The following is a 22,791-nucleotide window of genomic DNA, read 5'->3' as shown; positions in this document are numbered from 1 at the left end:
TGGGCCTGATATCCAAGCATATCAGGCCCAACGGAGGCTGATTGTATTTTAATTTTCTCCCAGCACCTATAGATATTTAAATAATGATTTGCCACCAGATTTGGAGTCCTTGCAACTCCAGAATACCACTAGAACTGAAATGGGTCCAATCGGAGGTATCTAGGTCCATCAGTGGGTTTTAACCAAAACCCACTGATGACCCTCCCCTACTTGGATTTACATGAAATCAATTCCCCTGTGAAGGTCTTGGTGGGGAGATAGTATATATGGTGTCAAACATAATTTATACACCATGGATTATGAAGTATGGCTCCGTGCCAGTTGCTATTTATTTTTTCATAAGGAGCATGGTAGCACATTTTGAGTTTATAGAAAGGGGGAGATCTTATAAATTTATAAGAAAGGATACCATACCAAGGCCACTTTGGGCCTGATATAGTCTTATATCAGGCCCACGTTGGGCCTGATATCCAAGCATATCAGGCCCAACGGAGGCTGATTGTATTTTAATTTCTTCCAGCAACTATAGATATTTAAATAATGATTTGCCACCAGATTTGGTGTCCTTGAAACTCCAGAATACCACTAGAACTGAAATGGGTCCAATCGGAGGTGTCTAGGTCCATCAGTGAGTTTTGACCCCTCCCCTACTTGGATTTACATGAAATCAAGTCCCCTGTGAAGATCTTAGTGAGGAGATGGTATATATGGTATAAAACATAATTTATAAACCATGGATTAGAAGGTATGGCAACAGTGCACATCTTTTTTTTTTCTACCCATGGAAGGTGACTTTTAAAATTGATCTTATTTTATTATTTGCTAACTTAGTATTGCAGTTTATATTAGGGAGATAGAATAATGCTTTATTAAATGATAGTCATATCAGGCCCACGTCCTGATATCCAAGCATATCAGCCCAACGGAGGTGATTGTATTTTAATTTTCTCCCAAGCACCTATAGATATTTAAATAATGATTCACACCGATTCGAGTCCTCGAAACTCCGTAATACCACTAGAATCGAAATGGGTCCAATCGAGTGTTTGAGTCCATCGGTTTGACCAACCCACCGGCCCTCCCTACTGATTTATACGAAATCAAGTCCCCAAGGTCTGGTGGGAGATGGTATATACGTGTAAAACATAATTTATACACCATGGATTAAGGTATGGCTCGCCACTGCCACTTATTCCACTTATGGCCACGCTTATGACTTAAACCCTATGGTAGCACCTTCTAATTTTATTTTATTTTTTTATTTTTTCATAAGGAGCATGGTAGCACATTTTGAGTTTATAGAAAGGAGGATATAGTATAAATATATAAGATGGATACCATACCAAGGCCACTTTGGGCCTGATATGGTCTCATATCAGGCCCAACGGAGGTTGATTGTATTTTAATTTTCTCCCAGCACCTATAGATATTTAAATAATGATTTGCCACCAGATTTGGAGTCCTTGCAAATCCAGAATACCACTAGAACTGAAATGAGACCAATCGAGAGTTTAGGTCCATCACTGGTTTGACCAAACCCATCACGGTCCTCCCTACTGATTTATATGAAATCAATTCCCCTGTCTGTAGGAGATAATATATAGGTGTCAAACATAATTTATACACCATGGATTAGAAGTATGGCTCCGTGCCAGTTTATTTTTTCATAAGGAGCGTGATAGACATTTTGAGTTTATAGAAAGGGGAGATCTTATAAATTTATAAGAAAGGATACCATACAAGGTTATTGGGCTCGATATGATCTCATATCAGGCCCACGTTGGGCCTGATATGCACTCATATCAGGCACGTTGGGCCTGATATCCAAGCATATCGTGCCCAACGGTGACTGATTTTTTTTCCATCATTTGCCACCAGACCTATAGATATTTAAACCTTGATTTGCTAGCACCGATGGAGTCCTTGCAACTCCATAATACCACTAGAGCTGAAATGGGTCCAATCAGAGGTGTTTAGGTCCATCAGTGGGTTTTGACCAAAACCCACTGATGACCCTCCCTTACTTGGATTTACATCAAATCAAGTCCCGTGTGAAGGTCTTGGTGGGGAGATGGTATATATGGTGTCAAACATAATTTATACACCATTGATTAGGAAGTATGGCTCCGTGCCGAACGGAATAGTGCACATCTTTTCTTTTCTACCCTATGGAAGGTGACTTTTAAAATTGATCTTATTTTATTTTTTTGATCAAGAGCCTGTTAGAATGTTTGGAGTTTATATTAGGGGGAGATAGAATAATGCTTTATTAAATGATAGTCATATCAGGCAAACGTTGGGCCTGATATCCAAGCATATCAGGCCTAACGAAGCCTGATTTTATATTGTTTTTTCCCAGCACCTATAGATATATAAATAATGATTTGCCAGCAGATTTGGAGTCCTTGTAACTCCAGAATACCACTATAGCTGAAATGGGTCCAATCACCGGTGTCAAGGTCCATTAGTGGGTTTTGACCTAAACCCACTGATGGCCTTCCCCTACTTGGATCTACATGAAATCAAGTCCCCTGTGAAGGTCTACCTGGGAAGATGGTATATCTGGTGTCAAAACATATTTATACCCCATTTCAATGACCGAGAACTGCTGTCGTATCTTATTTTGCAAGGATTACTTGCGAGTTTTAACACATCTATATTTCACTACATATTTACGTGACTTTGAAATTACGAACCCCTTCCTGTTGAATTGAAATGTATCGCATTTTTATTTGACACAATGGAGATATGATGTGAAGTATTATTTCTGCCTTGCAGGTGATGGTTTACACTTCTCATACCTACCTTAAAACTGTAACACAAACTAAATACTCCATAAACGTATATAACAGAAACATCACTTTTAACAACTGTTTGTCTTACAAACCTATTTATGTACTTCATACAAAACATATGCCTCAACTCCTCCCATTTACAATTCAGTCAAGATCCAGGGCTGGCAGCATTCTACAGGTCCTCCGATTATGGCCCACCTGCTGCATTTGATTTTTACCTTCCCATTATGTTTTGACTCGATCCTTGCCTTCTTTCGCCTACCAGGCTGCACAAGGCTACGGGGACATAGCACTATAATGTTGTTGACTCCCCTAGGCCAAATTTCCTTGCTTCGACAGGGGTAAATACGATCCATGTATGTCGTTTTCCAATTATGTGAATGAAAATAATGCTCACAATATGGGAGTGTATCCATGTTCCGGTGAATTATGACGGCATTTGCATGTGAGCAAGGCAATCCTGAAATTTAAAACTCCCCACAGTTACAATATTTCCTCTCCAAATCAACAATGTATGAAGCACCCCATGTCTCTACTTCCATTTCGGATTGAGAGTAGGGGTGGACTTTATATCGTCTAGCTTTCTCCCTCCTTGATTGCATTTCTTTGGTAGCATGAGGTGTCAACGCTACATACCATTTCGACGCTTCTTCCTTACGGTTAAAGAACCATTGAGCTACCTTTCTTCTGGTATTATCAATTAACCTGTTTATCGGAAGTTCACGCGTCTCCTTGAACAAAGCATTTAAACTCTCTACACAATTGGTGGTTAGCATTGTGTACCTTCTGCCACTAAAGTGTGCATTAGCCCATCTTTTAGGGTCAATGTTCTGAAGCCATTTATGAGCATCTGGATGTTTTTCAAGCATGGACTGCATTATGAGATCATATTGAGTGTTGTGTTTGCTCAAGTTGCTGCCCAAATCAACCCTAAACCCGACCTACTGCCAGTATCTATTACCGTATTACAAGACATGTGGTGGCAACAAAAGCATGATGGGCAGTTGGGTAGACTTTCCTAACTGCTGATATAATGTCACGATGTCTATCTGATACTATGTTCATTGACTATGCATCAATGGCAAAGAATCTCTTCGTATGATCCAAAAACCACTCCCAGGTAGACCCATATTCAACTTCAGTGATTCCAAAGGCTATTGGAAGGACATTATCACTAGCATCAATTGTTATAGCCATCAACAACACACCCGGATACTTCCCTCTTGGATGTGTGGCATCAATTCCGATCAATTTGTGAAGATAAGACTGAATACTCTTCGACAAGTTCCAAAACTCTAAAAACAGCGCTAGAATTGATTATCATCATTCATGTGTAGTGCTACATAGGTTTCATGATCCTTGACTCTTAACTCACGCAGATATAATGGAAGATCTCTATAAGCTTGGTCATAATCTCCAACAACCTTCTTCATCACTTTCTCCCAAGCTATGTATGCTTTTATGTATGATATGGTTACTCTAAACCTAACTTTTATATCTGATATAATCATACTTGGATTATACTATTCATTAGTAACAAATTGCTCTTCAACAAAAAAATACTACAAAAGAGGAAGATCATGCTTGATGATCAACACTTTCCCTAATTGTGTCACATTAGCGTTCCTTTACATATTTCATAACAGTGAACTCTACATCCCCCGACCAACTACTCTCCACTTACATGGTTGATTAAAGCATAACTTTTACTTTATTTTTCCGAGTGTCAACTGGGTTATATCTCATATGTTTAACCATGGCACGCTTACAAGTTCATTCTTGAACTCTTGTCGAGACTGAAATATCTGTCCTACAAAAAATTCATGCTGATCTGTTGCCTCTTCAATTGGCCTTTGGAGCAATCGAGAATTTAGAATATATGGATCATCAGCTATTGGGAACTCCTCCTCTAAGTCACTGTACTGCTCTTGAGATATTTCATATTGTTCAATCTGCATATCATCAGCAAAGAATTCTTGTACATCTGTATTGCATTGCATTTCCTTTCCATTTCGGTTATAATATCCTTCCTCCTCACTCCAACTAGGCTCATAGTAATCAACAAGTGTTGCACACGGGTTCAGAACCTCATCTTCTTGAATACTAGCTTCTTCATTTAGATCAAATGTGAAATTACTGCTTGTATTTCTATTTGTGTTATGCACACAACTATACTGTGAAGATGATGAAATATTTGTTCTGGATATTTCTCCTACATTATCTGCATGTCCAATGCTAGAATTTGCATCAAGAGTATTCCATATCTCAGATAGAATTTCGTCAGTTATATGATCATCCCTGATAAATAAATTACAAACTATTTTAGTAAATTTACAACTACATAATCTTTTTCTGTAGTTAAATTGTAATTTTGCTCAAACTAGGAAGGGTCTGATGTAAAAGCAAAGTTTTAACCACATAACACGTTATCGATATCAGGCCCAAGGTGGGCCTGATATCTATGATATCAGGCCCCTTTTGAAGCAGATACTTCTTGTAAATTAGGACCACCACTGACTAAACCCTAAACCATAAATAAACAATTTTTAGTCAAACTTAACTATGAACGTCAAAAACTAACATGACTTAAATCGATTAAGTCTTCTATTACATCATAATTCAGGTGATGTTGAATATTATTCCCCACACAACCAAAATTAACCATGAAAACACTTTTTCCTGCCACCCTTCACACCAATAGTGTAATTTTTATTTACCTTCACTACCCTAATTTACAGTAAAAAAATCCATACATACATGTCTAAATTTTTAAATGTGTGCTTCTACTAATTTCCCTCTTGCAAGAAGTTTGTCCTTCTCGGCTGACCTTCTTAACTTAATTTGTCCTTGGTCTCCTCTAGCAACTCTTACGCAATTATGCCATAAACCTAACTGGTCTATTGCAATCCCGCCAACCACCACGAGCAGTAATGACAAGCGCAGGGTTCATATTTCTTTTTTCTTTCAAGTTTATAACACCACACAGAGGGATGGAGGGAGAGAGACGGTGAGAAGACGTGCATCCGAACCACAAATTATTTTTCTATTCTAATTTCGGCTTGGATGCTTGGAAAAATGTGTTTGAAAAAGGCGGTTGCCAAGTTAGCCCGAAGGGTAATCTGGAAATTGATTTTGGAAAACTCTGCCTTTTGGTAAATACAAAACCGTGATGCACTTTTTGGTAAATACATTAAATCTAGTACGCCTTTTGGTAAATTGCCGAAATTTAAATTCAACATTTTAAATATATCTCAATAGTAAATATCTATAGAAATCAAATATTAATAATTTTTTAAATTAATTATACCGAAACGGTATCGTTCTTGTGATAAAATCGAAACTCCGGCACGACTCAAAATTTTAAACATGTTTTCTTCACAATGGTACTTCATTCACCCGGTTATTTAAGAAACAATCCCTTGGAAGTGAGCTATAAATGTACATTTTTCTTGGCACATATGCATCTCTTGTATATTTCAGTGTAATGAGATGCTCCAGTTTACTTTAGATTTTAAATACAAATAGATGGAGGAACAATTGCATTCTACAGTTCGATTCATTTTGATTGAACTAGCTACAAATTGTCATAGAAAATCCTTATCCTCAGATATTCTGTTTAATTGTTCAACTCTGGTTCTATGAGCATATTTTGTGGCAGGTTCTGCATCTGGTTGGGGTCGATATGATGATGCAGCTGTTGTGAAGGTACATTTCCAGTGAAGTTCTATGAACTTACGCTCTTAAATTTGTCTTTTATTTGTTGTTCTAGACAGAGTCAAAACCTTTGAAATATGTATTAAATTTTTGTATTTCTTGGAAACTCTTATATTATAGGTATAAATTTGACAAACATGCTCAGGTTTGCCTTTGCTTACTTTGCCAAACAGATTTCCACAAAAGTACTTTGTTCTACCAGGATAGCTTAATCAGCTATATAAATAGTGAAAATACCCATCTGATTGCAGGGGGAAAAACTAAAGTGCTATATCTTGGGAGAGCTGTGTAGTTGACCAAGTGTTTGCCTATCTTTAGATCTGCAATTTGATTACTTTTTCCTGTTGGCACTTGTACCATGTAACTAAACTGCTTGTCCTAGGTCAACCAACAGAAAATTCATCCCCCTACCAGTATACAATTACATGGCCATGTAAACCAATAGAACATACTCCAGATGGGCTAAGCAGTGGCCTTAAATTCTCCTCTTGTTTGAGGCTTGACAATTGCCAAGTGATTGGTTTTGGATGAGTCCACAATCATCAATGTACTAGGGAGGAACTTAGCAGGGAATCCAATGGCAATTTGATGATTGGCTGGTCTCAGTCCTCGAGCTTTCTCCTAGGTATAATGCTGCATGAGAATGAATCAGTCTAAACCACTACGCCTGCTGGAGGAAACTCAAGTATCACTTCAGTAATTATAAAATTGTTTGTAATCTATCGCATTCCTATTGAAAACTATATTGGGAGAATCATAACATTATATTCTGTACTTTTAAAGTTATTACCAAATTTGGCCCCTTTCAATTATATCAAACTGTTATTATACTTTAACTTATTAAATACAATCCACCCAGTTTGTATATCATCCAACTCTCCTGTTAACTCAATTTACCTACCTTCCACATAGCTTGGCCACCTCTCCTTCCTTGTTCTCATTCCATTGTCATCATCAAAGCTCAATTAGTAGCATGATAAGGTTTTCTCACCAAATAAAGTTCACTAAAATTTCTTTATTGTAAGCTAACAACATAATGATTGGAAGAATTTGAGAGTTTCTGATATGATCTCCATGCCACATCATTAGCCCATGGTGCCACATAAGAAGAACATCATTTATACATATTCTAGAAGATCCAAGAAAGCATAACACTTGTACTGCAATGCATAAAATAAGGAAGTTGGTTGTAACTTCCATTGATAACTACCACCTATTTATATCTAACTTCTATTGATAACTACCACCTATTTATATCTATATATAGTATTTAGGACCAATAAGGAGGTTATCCCTAAAAAATTACTATTTGTTTCCGTATTAGGAGGTTTGTCCACTCCATAAGGACAAATGTATTGTAAGAATTCTACATGATATTAGTGAGATTCATATTTGTTTTTCTTAAAATAAATTGTTTCTAACATTTTGGTATCAGAGCCATCAACATCCTTGCCCACATCCACTGCCACAATGATGAATATTCGATTAGCTCCGACTCCCGACGATCCTGTACATTTTTCTCCTCCGCCCTATACCGAAGGCCATCATATAACAACTTAAGGCTATCAATTCCAAACTTAGTAGTTTGGATGCATTAGCCACATCCACTGATGTGGCTGTTCTCAATCACAAACCCATATTCCTACGATGGGTGGTACGAGCCACAAGAATGATGATCAACAATATTCAATCCATACTGACGAATATGATAATTCTTGAGAACGTAATTTTTCACGTAGACATCACACCAGAATGAATTTCCTAAAGTTTGAGGGGGGTGATCCTAGAAATCTCTTTTCATGCTATACTCGATAATTCTTCTGACACTACAACAAAAGTATGATTAGTCGACGACCTTTGATTGCTGATATAATCAACGCATACATTTGGTGTGCAAATTGGTAATGGTGAAATCATACATTGTAGCAAAATTTCTAAGGCAGTTGAAGTGCAGTTACCGGGCTCGAGTATTCTCCAGGACTATTATCCTTTCTCGGTTGGAGGCACAGATCTCGTATTGGGAATAAAATGGTTAGCATCTTTAAATATTGTACAGGCAAATTGGAATGAGATGTTTTTGATTTTCCATGTGGATAGTAAATAGTACAAACTTCAAGGGCAACATCACCATCTTATTTAGAAGTTATATTCCAATATTTGGCTAAAGAACAACCGTAGAATCAAGCCACTGATTACAACAACCAAAGCACAACCTGCCAACACTCCTACCAAACCACGGGTTACAACATCTCCAGTCGACTACTTATTAGGCCAATATGAGGTTGTGTTTCATGAGCCAAAGGCGCTTCCGCCCTTTAGACACCACTCACATTCTATTCTGTTAATATCATTTGCTACAACACTAAACCTCAGACCATACCGCTATCCTCATTCTAAAAAAAACAGAAATTGAAACACAAGTGGTTGAATTATTGAAATTAGGATTTATACCGCCAAGTATAGGTCCGTTTGTTAGTCCTGTACTTTTAGTGCAGAAGAAAGATCAATCTTGGCGTATGTGTATGGATTATAGGCGCCTTAATTAAATTTCTATCCCTGATAAATATCCAATCCCCAACATAGATGAATTATTGAATGAATTACATGGTGACACCATTTTTTTTCCAAAAATCGACTTGCGCTCTGGATATCATCAGATCCGAATGTAACCATATATTCAAAACTACATTCCGAACTCATTCGAGACAGTACGAGTTTATTTTCATACCCGTTGGTCTTACAAATGTTTCGTCTACATTTCAAGCAGCAATGAATGAGCTATTTCGGCCTTATTTATGTAAGTTTATCTTGGTTTTCTTTGACAACATCTTAGTGTATAGTGTTGACACTAATCAACACCGACAACATCTGTCCATCCCGCTTTCTAGCTCTTGCTGGACAATCGCTTTGATGCTAAAAAGTCCAAATGCCTATTTCATCAACCACAACTATCCTTCTTTGGCCATACTATCTCATGCAAGGGTGTAGAGATGGATTCAGATAAACTACAAGCAATCCATCATTGGCCTCTACCAAATTCTGTGAAGGAGTTATGCGGCTTTCTTGGCCTCATAGGTTATTACGAGCGATTCATCAAAAACTATGGTCTGATTGCCAAACCTTTAACTGATCTCACGAAGAAGAATAACACTGAAGCATGTCCTTACATCTGCTTCAGTTTTTCATTTACCTGATTTTGATGCAGCATTTACGGTTGAATGTGATGGATCATCAAAAGGTATAGTGGTCATTCTTTCCCAACATGGACATCCTATTTCTTATTTCAGCAAAGGTTTATCTTTTTCAAACAGACTCAAATCTAGTTATGACCGTGAGTTATTGACATTATAAAAATGGAAGCATTACCTATTGGGTCGACATTTTTCTGTCACTTCTGATCATTGTAATCTCAAGTTTTTGTTCGACCAACATCTTATGACAAACGAACAATAGTAATTTCTCTTGAAATTGTTGCTGCTTGATTTCTCCATCATTTAGAAAAAAAAAGGTGCAGAAAATAATGGAGCTGATGCTTTATCGCGCCTACCTCAACATGCTGACTTCTTGTCAATGGCCATTCCTTTCCCTTTGAGTTTTCTAGAGTTGCTGCAGCCTGCAGGCATTATCACACGATCCTTATACACATACACTAATAACAGATGTTTTTCTATGATACAAAGACACATCTAGATGTTATTAAAGCTAGATTTTGATTTTCTTTCTAATAACAGATTAGCTCCCTTGGGTTTGCTACAACCACTATCCATATCTGACCAAATTTGGGAGGATATTTCTTTAGATTTCATTACTAAGCTGTTGAAGTCAGGGGTTATGATATTATTCTAGTTGTAGTTGATAGATTGAGCAAATATGCCCGTTTTGTTTCACTATCTCACCTCTTTACTGCCAAATATGTTGCTCACCTATTCAGTAAGGAAATTGTTCGTCTCTATGGGATTCCCAAGTCTATTGTGTTTGATAGAGATGTGATCTTCCTTGGTGCTTTTGGCAAGAACTGTTCAAGCTCAGTCACACTCAACTCCATATGAGTTCTGCTTACCATCCGCAAATTGACAGACAAACTGAAGTTGAGAACCGCTACCTTGAAACTTATCTACGTTGTTTTGCCGGTGAACAACCCCATTCTTGGTCCAAGTTTTTATCTTGGGCAGAATATTCATAGAATACTAGACTCCATAGTTCATTTGATACTTCTCCTTTTCGCATTGTTTACGGCAGAAATCCTCCGCATCTATGATCTTACATTCATGATGAAACTAGTCCCCAGGGCGTAGCACAGATGGGGAGTGCATGGTTCTGTGGCTGAAAGGTCCAGGGGTCGATCCCCGGGGTGTCACTGCCTGGGGTTAACGTCTCCGCTATGCACTTTCCACCTGTGTACCTGCATTTACCTCCCTCCATATCCGTGGGACCGGCTCTAGGGGGGCCGCTGATGTGGCGGTTCCACATTTTACATTCATGATGAAACTAATATTGCTGATCTTGAAGACCAGCTAATCACACGGGATGCTATGCTACACACATTGATGGACAATCTTCTCAAAACTCAGTCTCGTATGAGGTCACACGCCAATTCCAAATAACGTGATCTCTAATTTCAAGTTGGTGATTTGGTTTTCTTATGTCTCCAACCTTATAGACAACGTTCCTTAGGTAAGCACAGGTTTGAAAAGTTGTCACCTCGATTCTTTGGGTCGTATACTATTACCAAAAAAGTTGGAACAGTTGCATATGAGCTTGCTCTTCCACATTCCTCCAAAGTGCATTCAGTTTTCCATGTTTCTTTCCTATGCCGCGCTTATGGACAACATAACACTTCCCACATACCATCGCTTCCTATCAATTCCGAATGAGAGATGTTATTGATACCTGCCACGGTATTGAATCATCGTTGGATCAATGAAGGCGGACGCCCTTCTTTGAAACTCTTAATCTAATGACTCAATAGACCTCTTGAAGAAGATAGTTAGGAGAATTATGATTTGCTCGCTGCACAATTTCCCTCCTTCCACCTTGAGGACAAGGCTTCTTTCAAAGGAGGGGGTATTGATACGATCCCCATGCCACATTATTAGCCATGGTGCCACATAAGAACATCATTTATACATATTCTAGAAAAACCAAGAAAGCATAACACTTATACTACAATGCATAAAATAAGGAAGTTGGTTGTAACTTCCATTGATAACTACCATCTATTTATATTTAACTTCCATTGATAACTAGCACCTATTTATATATATATATATATATATATAGTACTTAGGACTAATAAGGAGGTTATCTCTAAAAAATTACTATTTGTTTCCGTATTAGGAGGTTTGTCCACTCCACAAGGACAAATGTATTGTAAGAATTCTACATGATATATATCATTGAGATTCATATTTGTTTTCCTTAAAATAAATTGTCTCTAACAGTTTCATTGCGGTTTAGTTCACTAAAGAATGTCGCTTGGCTAAGAACTCATCACCACCATCATTGTGAATGAAACATGTCTTGGACCAACATAAAGAGAAATAATGATCAAGGTAAGTTCACTAACATTTCTTTAATGTAAACTAACAACAAAATGATTATAAGAACTCGAGTTTCGTTATGGTTCATAGGATCAGCTAAAGGTCATTCAGCTAAGAACTCACCACCATCATCGTTGTAAATAAAGAGGACTTGGACCAACATAGGGAGTCTATGTGCTTTGCCTGCCATGCCTATAGGTCTATTTGCCTCAAGTGTGATGGATCCATCGAATCCATTAGTAATCTTGCTCGTCTTAAATGAGCCATTTTATATAGTAAGGCCTTATTCCATCCCTTGAGATATATCTACCCATAACTTCCCTTTGCTTTTGGTCTACAAATATCAGCCTATGAAATTGGTGGATGCTTGGAAGTTCATATAAAAGCCTTGCTCAAAGCATAGATTTTGTTGATAATTCCAAATGGCAATGGTAAATTGAACATCTAGAAACACTCAATGATGCTATCAGTTGCATTTTCCCTGCATATGAAAGCATGTGTCATGACCAGGAGTTGAGCCTTCTAGTAATGGAATCCATCAAGTTGTTGTAGTCTAAGAACCTAAGCTTCACTGAGGCCAATGGAATGCCAAGATATCTAAAAGGGAATGTGCCTTCCTAAACTCTTGAAGTCTCTATCAAGATAGCTTTGGTCCCTTTCATCCACCTCAGCGATGTAAATCTTGGACTTAAGTTTGTTTGTGTGCAATCCCACCATGTTCCCAAATTGCTTCAGACAACTAGCAAGAACTGATGTAGTGTCACCTTTAGCAAAGAGGAGTAGGTCATCTGCATAAACAAACCAGGTGTGTGATTTGCATCTCTGCACACTTTGGATGATAGCAAAAAGTTGTGCTTTAGGTTGCCCGAAGAAGTAGCCATGATAAGACCTCTAAGCATAATCTAAATAAATAAGGAGATTGTGGGTCCACTTGCCTGAGGTTTCGTCCTCTCCTGAAATGCCTAAATAATCCTCCATTAGCAACAACTGAAAAAGTGACAGCAGTGACACGCTCTATGATCCAAGCAATAAACTGACATAAAAAATCTACACCATGCAATGTAGCATGTAAGAAATCCCAACTAACTGAGTTAAAGAACTATTAGCTATGGCTACTTTCCTATTACTTGGATATGAAGAGTGTGGAAAAGAGAATTGGTGAGTGTGTCTATATGGTTGGTAGCTCTTGAATCCCTGATCTAAAGGTTGTATCTGAGACATTTAATCTAAAAAAGGATGTAAACTCACTTGAGGACGCCAATGAATAAGTATTAAGTACTTAAAGGATTGACAAAGGTACAAATTAGCGATCTCAACTCTTTATGTGTTTTTGATTGAGACCACTTGGCTCCTTTGATGTTATTTCATTTGTTGTGTCTTTGCGATGTGCACCTGACTTTTGTTTCTTCTTTGTTCTCCTTTTTGTTCCCACTCTTGGCTTGGAGACTTGCCATGAAACTTTCGACACTCATAAGGTGTGCCATCTTACTATGGGTTTGTCACAAACTGTCATGGTTAGGGCCTCGCGTGCCTTCTGACAATAGGTTCACCATAAGTTATAACAATTAGGGGCCTTTGGTTGTCCAAGTTTTCCATTTTCAGAAAATAACATTGTTTCCATGTTTGTAGTTGAATCTCTCCACCACTATCTACCATCGTCAAGTTGTGCATGCTTTGTGATTCGAGTATAAGTTCTTTTCTACTTTCTTCTCTTAAATTAGTGCTACCACTTTATCAAAGCACTTGCCAAAAATCTAGATTTGCATTAAATTAAAATTTTAGATTGATCCCCAAAATAAAATCATAAATTCTATCTTTCTCATTGATGTCCTTCGCAACCTTTGATTTTTGTCACCCTATATTTATCAAGTTCTTGCTATAAACTTTTCATTTGATTGACACAATTAGTAACTGTTTTACTGCCTTGTTTAGCAGCCATTGTTTTCACTTTCATCTCATATACTTGAGCCACATATATTGCTTTGACTTGTTCCATTGCATCCCAAATATTTTTAGAAGTAGCCAAGAACGTACACATGTGACTAATCTCAGGAACCATTGAATTTTATGTTTTAAACTCGGGGTCTCCTAATTTTGGTTCTGTATCTGTAAGTTGATTTAGCCTTCCTTTTCCTTTATGTAGCACAATACGAACAAGTTAGGACCATTTGGATTTTGCAATTCTCTATTTGGAGATTCAACAACCTCCTCTAAATGCTTTGTAATATTTGTGAGAATCTAGGAGAAATCGGCAATGAAGGTCAAGCAACAAAGATAAACTACCAATGATGAAGAATAAAGAAAAAAAGTTAGCGATGAAAGATGGAAGAAGAGAACCTAGAACTAAGCTTAAGGATAATTTAAGAAACAATTTTTTCATGTTTCTCATTAAGAAAATATGACACCCTATATAATCTAGACTTGCCGTGAAATTGGCTTCACTTGCTGTGCACGAATTACAATAATGATAATGTCAGCAAAAATGTAAATAACAGCTAACTAAATTAACTAAATGTATTCCTTTGAAGAAATTGCACCAATACTATGCACAAATTTTAGCAAATAATGCAAATAGCCTGAAGGTCAAGTACCCAAAACATGTGCATAAAAATGTAAAGTAGATATCAGAGAGAAGTGCACAATGTAAAATAGTAGTTATTAAAATGTAAATAGACAAGGTTATCATTTTCTTCACTTAACATCATTAATCTCTTATTATAAAATTCAACGACCCAGTACAAAGTGCATTAGAAGTACATATTAATATATATAGGATAAACGGTTTGCAATCCACCCGGTAAACATGGGATGAATGACCAATACTCTATCCAATACGAATCATATCATATAATTATGTAAATGGTGAATGACTCACAATCCACCTAAAGATGCACCTCACAAAAGAAAGGGTGAAGCACTTGTAATTCATCTAGTGAGAAATTCATCTTATGTAAAATGACTGAAGCATACACAAGCACGAAAAGACCTATGTGTCACATCCCGGATGAGCTAACTTGTCGTGAAGCTAGCTTCATTTGTTGCGCATGAATACAACAATGGCCGAGCAAAATATAGACAAAAGATAACTAAATGCATACCTCCAAAATAAAATTCCATCACTGCTATGTACTTATCTCAGCAAATAACAGAGGTCAAAAACTTTAAAAGCATAAAATGAAAAATGAATATAAGAGAAAAGTGCATGATGTAATATTTTATCAAAGAATCCAATTGATCATGTCCGAATTGCTGAATCAATGGACGCTGGGCACGTGGCGCTCTCGTTGACGACGTAGATCTCCGACCGGTCGTACGGCGCTCCGGCGAACCTGCAAAGAAGTCGGGCCTGGAAGGGGTTCCCGGCGACGACCCTCCGACGCTCAAGTCAGGCAAGTGGACAACAAAGAAGTGGCTCTCAATATCAGAGAATGCGTACCTCCAATGAAGTGTGAGGCCCTTTATATAGAGGTGCGAAGAGGCTTGCGCACACATACCGAGGCGCGTACGTGTCCCCAGCCCATACCTCAGCATGGGCTTGTCAGACAAGCTTACCTGACACCATACTGCTACAGTCCGAGCACGTCTCTGATGGGACAACGGAACCCTCTGTCACAAGATCCTGCTTATGACCTGCTCGTTGGACATACTCGCTGTCAGAAGATGTTTCCTTGTCCTTTCCTCCTTATCCCATGTCGAGTGTCCGACCGGTCAGCAGTCCCATTACGTCCGGCCGGTCATATGTGCGGGTCCACTTAGGAGATTCCCGGTAGTGTGCTCTGTGAAGACTGTTCGCAGTATTGCTACTTTATTCCTTCGGCTGAACGGGCGACCCGCTCAGCCGAAGGATCCTGTTCAACATGAGCGTCGGAACCCTAACTTCCGCCAGGGTGCTCTTGACTTCAGCTAGACACCGGTAGCCGGTCGGTCCAACCTTTTCCGGTCGGCCGCCCCTTCTCCTATAGTCCTTTTGACCTCCACGTGACGTTGACTTCTTGGAACGGGGGTCCCCTATTCTTACCGCCGGATCACCAATGAATGACAAATAATCATGATTATTATTTTGTACCAATTTAACTTTATATATATATATATATATATATATATATATATATATATATATATATATATATATATATATATATATATATATATATAGGGATGACAATCCACAATTTGCTCAATAAAATATACAACGTATATAGAGATGAACATACCACAATCCATCTAAAACGAAGTGCATCATAGAGATATATAAAAGTATAGGGTGAGTGACACGCAATACCTAGTAAAGATGTATTGTGTATATATGTGATAAATTATCTACAATCCACCCAATATGAAATATATCATGTGTATGCACATATACATACATATAAGAATATGTCGAACAACATGCAATCCACTTAATGAGAAAAATATCTCATATAGAATGGTCGAAGCCTACATGCTTGAAAAGACCTAAGGGCCCTTTTTAAGCACGAAGCCAAAACTCTATACTACAAGTAGTCATATAACTCTTCTAGAGACCGTCAAAACTCAGTACTATAAGCATTGCATTTATCATTTTGTTAATTTAGTACCAATAACACACAATTCATTTCATTGTACCAAGCTGAAACTAAGAATAAACAATTTATCCATTATTTTATTCATTCGGTTATATAATTAAACATTTAGTTTCTCCGTTTCTTTACGTTTGATTTCTATGTTTTTATATTTTTATTTCTATTAATCATTTTTGTCATAAACAAATTCTAAGAAGCAATAAGGTGAGATAAATAACAATACGTTCAAGCAATGTGAAGGCATATATACTTGATAATTACAAACATACAACAACAACCAAGCCTTATTCGGCTAGGTGAGGTCGACTCTATGGATCAATCTACGCCATTGAGTTTTATCTCCTACTATATCATCATTTATATTTAAATAAATTTTATCTTATTTTATTATTTCTAACCAAGTCTTTTTTGATCTTCTTTTTCCTCGTTTGATATGAACATTTGTCATAATTTCATATCGCTTAACTCGAGCATTTATTGGTCGTCTAAGTGCATGCCCTTACCATCTTAAATGTGTCTCTCGGAGTCTTCCCTCAATAGGTGTAATCCCGACTTTCTCTCAAATATTTTCATTTCTTATCGTGTTCATCCTTGTATGTCCGCACATTCACTAATCTCTTACACTCTCATCTTATGCTCATGTGATTGCGTCATAGCCCAACATTCAGCTCCATATAACATATCAAGTCTAATACCCGTTTTGTAAAACTTTTCTTGAAGTGTTAGAGGTACTTTATGATCACAAAGAACCTCTAACGCTCTCTTCTATTTCAACCATCATGCTTCTATTCTATGTAATCCCTCCATCCTTTTAAGAAAATGATCCTAAATACTTAAAACTTTCAGTTATAGACAACTCGTCATCTCCTATCTTAACAATTGTCTCATTAAGTCTAATATTACTAAACTTAAATTCCATATATTATGTTTTTACTCTATTAAGTCTATACCTTTCACTTTTAGCCAAATGTTCAATGATAATTACAAATATAGAACTATTTTTTTGCCTAATCACTTGATAATTATATACTTACATAAAATTGAATCTATAATGAAACAAGCAAGAAAACTCATATGGTTGAGGACTCAAGTCATATTAGCTTGGCTTAGGAAATGCATCAAAATATACCCTCAAATACATTTGCTACAATAATTACAAACTGCACGAATACCATTAGTAGAATCATATGGGTTCATGCATTAGCTGAACTGATACTTGTATGCTTTTTTTTTGTGTGTGAATAGATTAGACAACTTTGACCATCATCCAATCTAATTAGTATTGTCCAAAAACCACTTCATCAGGACTCCAATTCTGATGAAGCACAATATGGGTCAATACCTGCAGAATTCATGGTGCAGAATTCATTGCATTGAATTGTTTCAAACCAAGTTTCCTTTTTAGATTATTTGCATGTACCTTTATCAAAGAAACATGTGTATGTTTTTGTTTGTCATGAGAGAGACTATTACCAAGCAATTTCCCACAGCCTTTACCGAATGAAATCTCAGTACTTAACCCAATCCTTATAAGAAGCCACATTGCACTTGGTCTTATGAGCTTTTCTTTATTTTTAACCTTCATTGAAATCACCAAGAGAATTTCTTTTTAATTAACAATGAAGTTGCGACCACAACACTTTGCAACTATTCTTACTGCTGCTCCCCAATCATATTCATGTTAGAGGAAAAATAGGATCGGGAGAGGGAAGATTGGATATCGCTAGGGAGATCGGGAGAGGGAAGATTGGATATCGCTAGGGAGATCGTGAGAGGGAAGATGCAGGGCATAGTTATTAAAGGTTCTTGCCTGGCTACACCTAGGCACTCGCCTTGTGAGAGGTGACAGGTGCACTCGAGGCATGATTTTTCTCACCTCATTGAAACAAGACCTACGGATGCAAATCAGGCCCAAAATTTTTTTTTTTTAAAACTCAACCCATATCTTTAATTACCCTTTTAAATAATTACATAGCATGCATGCGACACTTATTTATCTCTTGGTGAATGAAACTGGAGTGATTTTGAACATATAAGTACAAATATTTAAGAACATATCAAATAAATTTGTTATAAAAAATAAAATTAAAATAAATTTTTGTTTTGTGTGAAGCTTCATTCCAAAAGAATAAATAAGTTGAAGCAAAAAAGACTAAATAATTTATTTTTTATTAAGTATAATAGGGCTTTGAACCGTTGATATGATATGTGTGATGTTGTCGATCCTATTTCTTTTGATGAGATAGACAATAGCAATGAATGGTTGATGGGGGATTGAACGATAACACTTATTAAGAAAATGATTTAGTACTTGATAAGGGCAACTACATCAAAAGGAACTAATAGAAGATCTTCTATAAGCCAACTTACTGATAAAACAGAGGAAGAAATTGGTCAAGGAAACCAATGAAGATTTAGCTATACAAATATGAAATATCCTGTGATGATGATATGATTGAGGAAGATGCTGAAGATTTTGATGATTTAGATATTTGAAGTTGTTTTGCTTTAATTTGAATTATGTGTATAACATATGTATTTGCTAGTGAATTTTATATTTGCATTATTATTCAATAGTTTTATTAGTGAAATATTTTGGCAAAAATTCCCTATATACGTTTGAATTGTAAAGCTTTATACCCAGAGCACCTTACTTCGATAAGATGTGCGCCTCATCTTGCGTCATGTGCTTGAGGCCCCATAACACCTATATGCTTTTGAGCGTTTCACACCTTAAGTAAGTATGATATATGGGTAGCAATGAACATAGGCAGCACCGACACATGTGGTGTCGTGAGTGGGGAAAGTGGAGAACACACCAGTTTGAAAAATTTGAGTTTGATTTATTAAATTTGTAATTTTGCAAAAAGTCCAATATATTTTGTACGTACAACTAGACCCCTTTAAAGTTTATGGAATATAACACAAGGGCTTTTTTTTGCTTGGAGTCAATGCTCTATAATATAAGATTATAAGTAATACATTTGTCTTACTAATTCAATAAAAGTCATCAGACAGCTCCAAAAAAAAACGTGGAGCCAAAGCTCTATTGTATAAATGATGCATTTTTTGTTTTATTAATTTGTATAATTATTCACATAGTTTCTTCAAAATTTAAAGTTGAAGCTCTATGCTATATAGTAGTCATGTAGCTCTTTTAGAGGGCTTAGTACTACAAACAATAATGCAGCTCTTTTAGAGGATGGAGTCAAAATTCTATACTATAAGTAGACATATAGCTCTTTTTGGAGCATAGCTGAAGCTCTATAGTAGTAATACTAACACAACTCTTTCAAAGTATGGAGTTGAAATTTTATACTTTAATATTCACACAACTTTTTTAGAGTACCGAGTTGAAGCTCTATATTGCAACTAGTCATGCACCTCTTTCAATGGATCGAGCTCAAGCTTTATACTACAAATAATCACACAACTATTTCACAGGATATTATAAGTAGTCACATAATTCTTTCATAGGGCAGAATCGAAGTTCTATAATGTAAGTGATGCATTTATTATCTTGTTTATATTACTAATAATGCAACCCTTTCATAGCACGAAGTCAAAACTCTATAATTAGTGCTCCATCCATTATCTTGTTAATTTAGTTTAAATCATCATGTAACTCTTTTAGATGACGGAACCAAAACTCTGTAATGTACTTTATTTATTATTTTGTTTTGAACATAATTAATTATGTTCTTTAATTCATCATGTTTTTTTAAAAGGGAACAAAAAAAATAAACATACAATAGTGAATATAAAAAGACAAGTAATATGGGAGAAAATTGTCAAGCAATAAGAGTAGAGATAGAATATAAATAATTTTGTTTACAATAACTGCATAATTATATCATCTATTGTAAATTAAATCTCACGCAAGCTAAATGTAATAAAACAAACAAGAAAAATCCACCTAAATCGCCTTAGAACACTCTACGCTTCTTTCACTGGTGGATCATTCATTTCCACAAGTAACTAGCTCAGGCCACTGCCACCGACAATTGCATTCACGAGTGATTGCAAAGCCATCTATCTCATAGATACTGCAGATTCAGCTTTAGCCATTGAAAATAATGCTTTCACTATTTTCTCTAAATCTTTAGTAGTTAGAGATCCACAAAATAATGAAGGCTTCCGCGAAGTCCCAAAACGCGCTTCAATAATTGTTCACAACGATGGTAAAATTGTTGACCTCAAGTGAAATTGATCACCTCAATGTGAGATCTGCGAGACTATGCTTTCCATGTGATCTTGAGATGGAGATGGCTTCGCTTGTGGTTCACAATGATGACAATGGCTTTGCTAGTGGTCTGAATTAGCTGCAAGGCTTCTTTCACAGTTTGTGACAAAAATCGACAACTTAGTTGTGTTTCTTATGCTTTCGTGAGGGCAGTGATCATCATTCACTTATTTTCTCTTTCATTCTTCTCCCCTTTCACCTTCTCAACACAATGACACACAAGTTTTTAGCACGCTCGACAACTTAGTTCAAATAAGTGATTTGAAGTCCCAATAATGAATCTGAGCTCTCCCATCATGCTAATCTCGAACTTTTTTTTGCATACAACTTGTAAATCACTGATTCAATAATTCATTACTAGCACCAAAAAAACAACAGACAGTAGTACAAATAATAAATCATTTTGATCATGCTCAATACTAAAACTTCTCTGACCTTAGAACCTTGTTCATTCAAAAACATTGTAGGTAATTCATACTTAACTCTAGGAGCTTTCGTTTAACATATAAAGCTTTTTTAAGTTTGAAAATGTGGTCAAGAAATTCAATATTTTTAAAACCTCGCCATGGTCCTACATAAAGCTCTTATAGTAAAACCATTTAAAGATGCACTACCGCCCATTTGAAAAAGTTCTAAACTATTAATTATGGGATTATTATTTTGATTAATCTCTTTAGATAGTCCTCACGTTATACATCAACTTTGCATTTACATGTGTTTTACCAATTACAACTAGAACCCTAGTTCTTACTTCCCCATCTTGTTTAAAGATACTATAAAACTTTTGTTACAAATATAATCATTTTTTGGAGAAGCAAAGTTGATTTGAGGCTGAAGAGGCTTTATCGGAATGCCTATACAGTATGAAATTTTAAACTATATATATATATATATATAAAAGCAGGGTAAGACTAATGGATCCTTCCCCGGGACCCCTCATGGTGGGAGCTTCGTGCACCGGGCTGCCCTTATACACACACACACACAACGGTAAAGTTATTGCCAAGTGAGCTTGAGGTCACGGGTTCGAGTCGTGAAAACAGCCTCTTGCAAAATGCAAGATAAGAATGTGTACAATTGGCTCAATGTGGTCTGCCCAGCACCTTGCACTGCAACATATGACTATATGGATATATCTACATATATACACTTCGATGCACAAAAAACTATTCTCTTTGGAATTGGGTTTCGAGATATCCTCTTTGATAACATTGTTCTACATGAAGATCACTTCGCCAAAATTTGTTCCACTAATGTGTGCAGAGCAATGTGTTTTCTCCTTGAGCACAGACTCTTTTAGCACATTCTTTGTAATGTCAACTACAAGAATTGACTTCAGTTGGTCTCCTTATAGCTCAAGGAATACTTTCTTGTGATGTTTGTGTGCCATGGCAGACTTTCAGAGGGATTGTTCTCCTTGTCCTCAAGTCAGATAGTTAATCTATGTTCATTCTTTGAATCTATCCATTGATAACCATCGTACACCAGTGATCAAAATATTCATGTTACAATGAAGTTTTAATTGGGAATTCCTTGATGATTTCTTACCATGTGTATAGTTTGTCTTTTTCATCTTTTTCTTTTTTCTTTTCATTTTTTTTGTTTATAATTTTCTCCTATATTTACATCGCCTTGTAGAAATAAGCTTGCATCAGAACTGTTTTTCTTTGGAGACAACTGCAATCAAATAGTCTTATTTCTCGTTTGTCAAAATGTTCTTATCCGGTCAACAAACTACGTGCTAATTAGTTTAAACTAGTGTTATTGCTCTACCCTGACTACTTATTAATAGTAAGTTTTAACTAGTTTAAACTAGTGTTATTGCTCTACCCTGACCACTTATTAATATTAAATTTTAACTTTGTTATTGAACTCATCATTTCCGTTTCTGGTCTCCATCTTCTGCAAGGAAATATATTATTTTATTGGTTAGG

General features: G+C 36.5%; 1 protein-coding gene across 2 annotated transcripts in view; it reads left to right on the top strand.

Annotated features, from left to right (window-relative positions):
• The window catches only part of LOC122006232, a 137,621-nt gene that overhangs the window by 86,957 nt on the left and 27,873 nt on the right, over nt 1-22,791 (top strand). For both annotated transcript variants that reach the window (XM_042561656.1, XM_042561655.1), the window contains exon 22: nt 6,454-6,500. In XM_042561656.1, the coding sequence (XP_042417590.1) occupies nt 6,454-6,500 (47 nt within the window). The remainder of the gene's footprint in view (nt 1-6,453; nt 6,501-22,791) is intronic.

Source organism: Zingiber officinale, chromosome 7B (genome assembly GCF_018446385.1).
Source record: "Zingiber officinale cultivar Zhangliang chromosome 7B, Zo_v1.1, whole genome shotgun sequence".
Lineage (NCBI taxonomy): Eukaryota > Viridiplantae > Streptophyta > Magnoliopsida > Zingiberales > Zingiberaceae > Zingiber > Zingiber officinale.
The sequence above is the reverse complement of the archived record's forward strand: the minus strand, read 5'-3'. Positions and strand labels throughout refer to the sequence as shown.